The 9465-nt window shown below is 39.1% G+C and overlaps 1 protein-coding gene across 1 annotated transcript; it reads right to left on the reverse strand.

The window, feature by feature from the left end:
* Positions 1-356: 356 nt before the first annotated feature.
* On the reverse strand, positions 357-5214 carry LOC102701722 (zinc finger CCCH domain-containing protein 28). Its single transcript, XM_040523531.1, has 9 exons — positions 4794-5214; positions 4586-4681; positions 3664-3709; positions 3165-3257; positions 2436-2555; positions 2072-2141; positions 1776-1870; positions 1580-1688; positions 357-538 (listed from the first exon to the last, which is right to left on the reverse strand). Exons 1-8 carry the CDS (start codon positions 5168-5170, stop codon positions 1581-1583), a joined length of 1005 nt encoding a protein of 334 aa, XP_040379465.1. The 5' UTR covers positions 5171-5214; the 3' UTR covers positions 357-538; position 1580.
* Between the last annotated feature and the right edge of the window lie 4251 nt (positions 5215-9465).

Below are 9465 nucleotides of genomic sequence, written 5' to 3' on the forward strand. Positions count from 1 at the left end.
CAGCATCAACATCTGCCAACATCATGGCATCGGCAGGAGAGAAGCATGATTTCCGGGAACCAGATCACTCAGCTCGGTTGATGTTTTGCTTTCCCTAAATTTGCTTGTAGTAACCAATTAAATCTGACATGGCTCTCCTTTAGCACAGGAATACCAAAATGTCCTCCAGATGTTCTCCAACAGTGTATGGTCAAGCAAGCAACAGTAGCAAAACATTGACTAAAGAATGAATGATGCTACAAACAAATTGAACCTTGCGGATGACAAAGCTCAAAATTAAAATATCTTGATGAAGGCTAGTACACAACCACTCATGCAATCCCCTTTATAAAGGATAGATAAAGCACTGAGTCAAGTTTAAGCAACCATCTGAAACATCACATGATGACAATCTCTGTTGTTACATAGAACTTTTTTAGGCTTTCATAGTCTATGACATCTTAGCAGCACAACAGCCAGCGCAGCAGCTCTTTCGCAGCAGTAGCAGAATTAGCAGCAGCAGAGCGGTAGCAGCGGCAGCAGGGCAGGGGACTCAAGACTGGGGAAACAATGAGTACCCATTTGTTAAAGAGAGCTAATAACACTGTCAATTAAAATCAAAAAACAAATAACAAGAACACTTGGCATTTAATACTTTGTTCCATAAAGGGAAACAGCAAAAAGGCAAAATCAGCATGTTGACCTAACTAAGTTGTCAATGGAATGTCATATAGCAGTATAGGTACACTGTAAAACACTGGAATATATTTGAAACATGTCAAATGACAGATGACTCAGTTAAAAAAAAGGCATTTCTAAGCCATGAAACAAACCGTAATAATTAATGATCATGTTAAAGCTCCCCACAAAATAAAGTAATAATCATGTTAAAGCTCGAGGAATAATGCAAATATACTGCACTAATAATTACACAAATAACTGTAACTTCACTGGACAAGAATTCATGAAATGAAATGAATGATGATTCATTTGTCACAACCAAACTTCAAAATTTAATTGGAGAAAAACATATCACAGATCATTTTATCGGACATCAGCCTGTATTGCAGGCCCAAGTCCACAAACTAATCTGTGAACATCTGTCATTGTCATGGGGTTAATGTGTCTAAGAGAAACACTAATCGAACTAAGGAATAGAAGTGACCATAATGGCAGCTGATGTTTATCCAAAGATAACAGAAGTGATCTGATAGTGTACATTTGAACAGTACATGTCAAATGGCATGACCATCTGGTGAACAAATTTAGCAAATTTTAGAGAACAGTGCATTTTTTATGCTGCCATACCTCTTTGCATGGATAGAAAGTTTAAGTCCATGCTAGCACTTTGTAGGTTCATGCTATTACTCACATGACATGGTCAGTTGGCAAACAAAATTTTGCAACCTTAAAACATTATATGATTGCTCCAGCTGCTTTGAATGGACAGAACATCCAAAAAGAATTTAAGGTCTAAGATAAATTTGGTTTGGACATTTCTAAGGGTTGTATATGCTCTCTGTATGTGTTTTGCAGCTATTTGATACTAATTTGATTCTGAATTAAAAGGAAACAAAACATTGGATATAAGTTACTTTACTTTATCCAATCGAATTTGAGCTTGCAGGTGGATGGTAAAAGCGACAGGCAGGTCGATTGCATTCTCCTCGCTTAAAATCGCGGCAAACCTCAACTTGGGCATTCATCACCTATTAGAAAATGTTTGGAAATAACTTGCTAATCAGTAGCCGGTAAAACAAATGGCTCATGCCAAACGAAAGAAAAATATAAAAAACCTCATTATTTAAATCCGGGTGTGCAAATCTGCAGGATTCTCTATTACACATGTTCTTCAAGTAGTCCCTACAAACTTCCACTCCATAGTTATTACCTGCAGAAGAGAAACTATCAAAGGCTTGCCAAAATAGCACCAGAATAGGGTAGAGACTCGAAACTACATCTCCTAAAAGGGAAAACTATACATCTCCTGAAAGGGAAAAGTATTGTTTCTTTTTTTACATTCATTAAATTGAACAGCAATAGTGAATGGTGTGAGGACAGGGGAATAATAGCATTATCATGCATTATTTACCAGCAAAAGCTGCAGGGGCCGAAGGAGGCATCATCATAGGTACTCCAAGTGGTGGTGGTGGCATGTAAACCTTGAGGACGAAAATTTATGATTATAACAACATAATCAAATTATGAAGACGGAATACAAAACCAAAAAAACTCTTCAATATTAAAAATATGAGCAATTATTTATTGAACCATTCATTTCCTATTGCATATGAATTCTGAACAAATAGCAGCAAGCATATGTGAGTTAAAGCAACACTATATGCTTTCCTCCCATAAAATTTAACAGTTAGCATATACATAATGTATCCATAAGAAATTATTTTCAACAAGCAACAGAGGAATACTGCACTACTATGTTCGGTAGGGCAACTAACCATATCAGGAAATTGCATCGGAATATCCCTCATTGGTGGGGGTGGCATCGGATGTGCCATGACATGAGAGTATCTACATGATTTACGATCACACCTTCCACGCAAGAAATCTTGGCAAACCTTTCAATGGTGAAAAAAAAATCAGGCAAATGATGTTCAAGAAATAGCAATAGGAAAACCCCATTTATTCATAGTCACAGATGAGTTTCTTGCTTTGAGATTGATTAAGAAAAGGGTTATCTATATCTCTACAATGTAAAAGAACCTTGTGATGGTGCTGGTGAGTCCGTGATCATACAATTGTAGGACCAACTATTGAGCCTTGATTATAAATATATCATTTTTGTGAAGTGGCTGTATTAAAGATATCTGTTGATTGATGTTTCGCTATGATATAAAAGAACCTATTGATAGTGCTGGTGAGTTAACTATCCTAAAAACAATTATTGAGTCTTGATTATAAATAGATCGTTTTTGTGCATGTGGCAGTCTTAAAAGATATCTGCGGATTGATGTTTACTGAAAATTATATATGTGTTTTTCCTAAATATGTAAAAGTTTTCAAGATTAGGATTTACAATGTATAACTCATTTGCATCTGTTGCAATGCACGGTTATATGGTTATATGATAATGAAGGAGAACATTTCACATGAAAATTACTTTACTTTCCATGTTAATTTGTTCTAGCAAACTAATGATGTAATCCATCAGTAAAACAGAATCTTACAATTGCGCAATCCTCAACAGGTGAATGGTGCAGGAATCTGCACTCATTTGCTGATCTTGAGCATCGCCCTCGTGTAAAATCTCTGCAAACCTGCTGATTATTGAAAGGAATGGCTCAGTCAGCCTGTCATGAATGTTAAGTGCGAAGATATATCTGATGGGTTTGTCATGATTCGTATGAAACTGCACAGAAACAGTAACACTGGATCTCATATAAAGAAGGACCTTCCACATAGCTGAACAAGCCAGGTAAGAGATGTTACAACTCTTCTATGTAGTCAAAGTTTCAAACTTCTAATAAAGGCTATTTATTCTTTAAGGTAATACAATACAAAATATCAATCCAATTAGGTAGTTCTTGTTCTTTTTGAAGCGATAAATCAACCTTTTCAGTAAGCAGTTTGCGATACATAGTAAAAGAAAAACTCAAATACCCAGACAAATGACAAAGCAATGCATGTATTGAAGAAAAGGTGAAAGGTCAAATGGGAGGAACTTACCATCTTAACCTTCGGTTCTTCCACACCAATTGATCTCAACAATGACCTACATAAAAGCAACAAAATAAAATTGGGATCAGAATGTTGCATCCAATACCACCCCCCCCCCACCCACCCACACACACACACACATTGTATTTACAACAAGATGTCACGATGCCTCCTGAGAGAATCACAAAACAAGCTATTCAAATTCACATATAAATTTTTTTTTCAATTGCAAGCTAGCACAAAATACTCTGCATTTCAGCATCCTGCATAATTCCACTCCAGTCTCCTTTAGCCTAAAGCTTCTCTGATATAGCATCCAGTACATCCATATGTGTGTGTGCCGAATAAAGAGCAATTTAGTGTCATCAGAAACACGATGTTCAAAAAAAAAACTACTATGAGTTTACACACAAAAAAACAGCAGCAACTAGAAACACCAGTTCTCCCAAATTACACTTCCTAAACACATGAAATGTGTGAGACCATCTATACGAGACACTAAGGAACTCATGAGCGTAGACATTGTCCATCATATATATGAATCCTTTTCAACTGCAAGCATATAAAAACACGAGATTGGAAATTTAGTACAGAAAGTAGCTCATACAATATCATTCTAAGAAATTTCCATCAGAAGCACATGTAAAAAGTAAAAAAGAAAAAACAATGTCAGGCAGCTAATTTAATCATCCAGCTAGCACTGTGGGCACGATCTCATGTTGCCATAATACTATTACTTTTTTAGGAATTGAACTAGGAATGGAAGACAGTATGATTCCGTTCAGTATGCTTAGAAGTTAGAAGTACTAGTAATCTAGCACAAATGGAGCTGTGGAAGTTTGCATCTAGACATAAAGAGGATACAAACTAACAACCCTTCACAACAAACGCACGCGATGCAAACCAAACAAATTGATTGAACAGCTCATACTCCTGGATATGAGGGGGCGGGTGGTAGTAGCGGCAGGTCCTTCCCCGGAAACAGTGGTTCCGCAGCGAATCGGCGCACGCCGTCACCTTGCTGTCCCTGTCCACACCAAGGTAAAAAAAAAAAAAAATCAGAACAAGCAGACACGGGTGCCGGAGGAGGGGAGGGGGGGCGCAAAACGGCCAGCGAAGGCGAGATCTCCGGTGCGCACCTGTCGACGGCGACGGTGGGGTGCGGGTGCGCGTACTTGCACTCGAGATCGGTGCGCGCGCACCTCTCGCGGAGGAAGTCGCGGCACACCTCGACGGTGAGGTCGTTGTGCCGCCTCCGCTTCCCATCGGGGTACCGCGGGCTGGGGCTCCGTCCGCGGCTCCGGCTCCGGCTCCTGCTGCGGGACCTGCTCCGGCTGCGGCTGCGGCGGCCGCCCGGTGAGCTGGAGCGGCGGGTGGGGGAGGGCGTCGGGGAGAGGCGGCGCTTGCGCGGAGGGAGCGGGGGCGACGGCGATCCGGCGGCGGCGGGGTCGGCGGCGGCGGCGGCGTCGTGGTTGGGGATTTCGGCGGAGGGGTTGGGGGTTTCGGCGGACGCCATGGGTAGGAGAGAGATGCACAGCAGCGGAGGGGTACGTGACAAGACAGGGATCTAGGTTTTGGGGGGCTGATTTAGGACTTTAAGAATGAGCTTTAGGCTCTGTTTAGGGGTTGTTTAGAAAGACTAAACTTTTTAGCCCCATGTCACATCGGATGTTTGGACACTAATTTAAAGTATTAAATATAGATTAATAAAAAAACTAATTTTATAAATGAGTGGTAATCCGTGAGACAAATTTATAATTAGAACATGTTTACAGTAGCATCATATAGTCTAATTATGAATTAATTAGACTCAATAGATTCGTCTTGCGAATTAGTCCAAGATTATAAATGGGTTTTATTAATAGTTTATGTTTACTATTTATAATAAGCGTCCAAACATTCAATGTCCCAAACACCACCTTAGCAAAACTTTTGGAAGAGATGTTACATCGACGCGTACAGTCACATATTTAAAGTATTAAACATAGTTAACTACAAAGTAAATGTTAAATTCTGTCCGAAAATCGAGACGAATCTTTTGAGTCTACTTAATCCGTCATTAGCACAGGTTGTTTACTGTAACACTTATGGCTAATCATGTACTAATTAGGCTTAAAAGATTTTGTCTCACGGTTTCTCTCGTAACTGTGCAATTAGTTTTAATATTTATATATATTTAATATTTTATTTAGATGTTTAAAGATTCGATGTGATGTTTTTGGAAAAGCTTTTGGAAACTAATCATGGTCTTAAACTACTAGTAAATGCTATAGTTTGTGTTAAAAAAAATTATATAGAAGTTGTTATTGGGCCGGGCGGTTCTCGTACTACTGGGCTGGCCCATGTTTTAAAATAAGTCCTATCTGCGAGGTCTTGGCGCATTTGGGAGTGCTTCATCACGTAACAACGTCCTTCCCTTCTCTTCCCCTGTAGATCCGGCCACCGCTAGGCGCTACGAAAATCCAAACCGAAGTCAATTCAACATGGAGCATACTGGCACAAGGTACTATCGGCGTAGCAATTGTCAACTAGATCACCACCTTTCTGGTTCTTTTTTTTCTTTCCATTTCCCCTAGACGAATGGTTCAGTGAAAATATTAGGGTGTGTTTTTTCTCCCGCCCTCGTACTCTCTTATTTTCCCACACGGACTTTCCGACCGGTTGAACTGATTTGTTTTTTTAAAAAAAATATAGAACAATTGTTTAGAAAATTATATTAATCAATACGTTGAATGTGTGTCTTGTACGTCTTCATAAGATGCATATCTTGTACTTCTCCATACTCCTCAAGATGAAAACTTATGTCTTCATGCATTTGAAGAAGTTAGTAATGGACACGACTAGGCGTGCGAATGAGCTAAGACCTCTTGTTTTTTCATAACCCAATTTAATTCTAAAAAAAATTTAGCTCAAAACTCTATATAATTTTATTTTTATTTTAAACCCGACTCTTAAATTTTATAAGTAAATGGTTGGATCCATTACTACCCATAGACACCACTAGGACGGGACGCGTTTGCCCCAATGCTGCTACGCCGAGGACCCCATTCCCCAGTATGTTGATATATATGCCAATGTGCTCCCCCGTTTTCCATGTCGAAGAGAAAGTTTGAGCTTGTTCACTTTGGCCCCATTTTAATCTTTTCATTTCGTTACAACTTTCGGTAAGGCAACAGACTAAACAACCAATTACCAGCCCTAACTAATTTTGGTAATTCTACAACGTTCTGCTCTAAAACCTTCACCAAAATTTGGTTAGGTCAGAAACCAAATACCACCCAATCTTACCATCATTCAGCAATCCAAAATTTTAGAGCTGCCAAATTAACTTGGAAATGACATTTTTTACTGAAGTGAACAATTCCATGGAACTTCCTCTCTAGAAGTAGAACGCACCCTTAAACCAGTTAAACATTCTCTCAACCTAGTGCTGTCAGTCGCCCAGGTAATTCATGGGTTGTCGGCCGTTGAATCCCCCAACACACAATAGTAAATCTAGGGTCCCATCTTTTGGCTTTTGCATGTTTTAAGCTAAAATTTGAATTTTTTTAATCTTAAATTTAGAGTTGGTTTCAATGTTTGTTTTATTTATTATAGTTTATTTTTAGCTTTGAGTTTTATATGCTATGAATGTAAATAAATATTTTATTCGTTAATTATTTTTCTTTTATATGTATACCGTGTGACATTTTCTTTACAAAAAAACCAAAGGATGACACACGGCACCAATTGGCTAGCTTCCAAGCGACAAAGCCGTAGAGGGTGACATCGACGCGGACACGTATGTCCGTCCCGGCACCGATCTACACCCCCACCCGCCGCCGCCGGTGACCACGCGTCCGCTCCCGGCCAGAATCCGGCCGGCAGCGCGCGGCCGCCATCCATCATGGTCCCTCCCGGCCTCTAGCTCTCTCTCTCTCTCTCCGGCGTTCGTCGTCACGGCACTCAAGACGCGAGCCTTCTTGATGGGTCGGGCGCGCGGTATCCGGCGCCGATCCAAGCGACGGCGACACGCACTCCGGACGGACGGACGGACCGACCCACCGCACAGGCGAATGAATGGTGATCGATCCATCCATCGCTCAAAAGGCTAGTAGAAAGAAGGGCCAAGAATCTGTCAACCAGGCCCTCTTCTTTTCTATCTGTTGATTTTTTGTGGGCACTATCCTTGCGTGTTTAAACGGTATGTCTTATATATTTAAGAATTTCTTATATAATTATTTTAACTTAATATATTCGATTGTAACCTTAAATAGCTTTAAAAGCTAGATAATTTAAAAATATAAAATATTCAGAGGTTTCAATCGAGCCTATGTACCACCATTTTTAAGTAAATTTCACAAAAATCCATGTCACTCGGATAAAATTATCATAAAACTATATATTTATATATAAGATCACGTTTCACAAAACTACAAATTAGTAGTAAATTATCAGAAAACTACAGTATAAGGTCGTGTGTTACAGTATGGTAGATTAACTAGTGAAACTGTAAAAAAAACTACCAGTTTTAGAATTTGACTATTATAACTTTTTTACAAGTTACAAAACTCGTAGTTTTGTGAAAAAAATATGTTAAATCTGTAATTGTAATTTTATGATACAGTAACTTAAATATATAATTTTGTTAAAAGAATTGGTGCTAAGTATGTAATTTTGTGGTACACGCCCTTAAGTCTGTAGGTTTATGAAAGTTTGATCAAACTATATATAGTTTTGTGAAATTTACCTTCTTTTTTCTTATATTATAGCTACCGGATTACCACAAGCACATATCTCAAACTTCTGAATGTGTGAATTTTGTAAAAAAAAGAAAAACTCTTGTTCTTAATCACCATTTCTTAGAAAACTTGTTAAATTAACTTACCGACTTCCTAATAGTTTTTTATTTATTTGCGTATCCTCAGATAATCATTACAAACTCAGTTTCGTCCACAATTCATCCTTGATCAACACTTTTAAACTAGCAGTTCTTCGGAGCCCAAAAGGCAAAAGATCAGGACCCAAATGTCATGTTTTCAGAGTACATGACACTTGTCCAAAGTGCCCTCTGATAATCGATATTGTATGGCAAAAATGGCAGTAAATATGTTAGACCAAAGACGTCAAACTGATCATGTTTCTAGTCTACTAAGGTCAGTGGCCTGGACAGCGAGACAATAATATGATTGATCTCGCACCAAGATGTCAAACGATGATGCGTTGCTAGCTTGGGCCTGGGTAGAACGTTCATCAGAGTCTCTCCTGCACAGCGATCCCGGTAGCTTGGACCAGCGTGTTCGTGTACCTGTTGGCCTAGTAATCCCCACATGAAAGTGGTGCCCCCTTGGTGATGGCAGAGACCACCTTCAATTTTCTGGATGGCATGAATCCGTGTGACACAAGGAGGACGAATCATCACTCGGTTTGGCTCGGCTTGTCTCCCACCTCCGCTCCTCCACTCCCAGCCCCAGAATCATTAGCCCTGCGTCCCTCTTTTCTATCCATCAATCATCAGGCTATCCGCTAGTGCCTCCGTCACATAATAACTTTATTTTTTAGTTTTTTATATAATGTTTTTACTCATCGTCTTATTTAAAATTTTTTGTGATTAATATTTTTATTGTTACTAGATGATAAATATGAATAGTAATTTATACGTGACTGATTTTTTTGAATTTTTTTTGCAAATTTTTCAAATAAGACGAATGATCAAACGTTCAGCACGAAAAAATAAAAAATAAAGTTATTATGGGACGGATGTAGCGGATATTCAGCTGAGCTTGAGACTGCACTATCTGCTGCTCTGTTTGCTACATGCTGCTCCCCTGA

The sequence above is a fragment of the Oryza brachyantha genome, chromosome 4 (genome assembly GCF_000231095.2).
Source record: "Oryza brachyantha chromosome 4, ObraRS2, whole genome shotgun sequence".
Taxonomy (NCBI): Eukaryota; Viridiplantae; Streptophyta; class Magnoliopsida; order Poales; family Poaceae; genus Oryza; species Oryza brachyantha.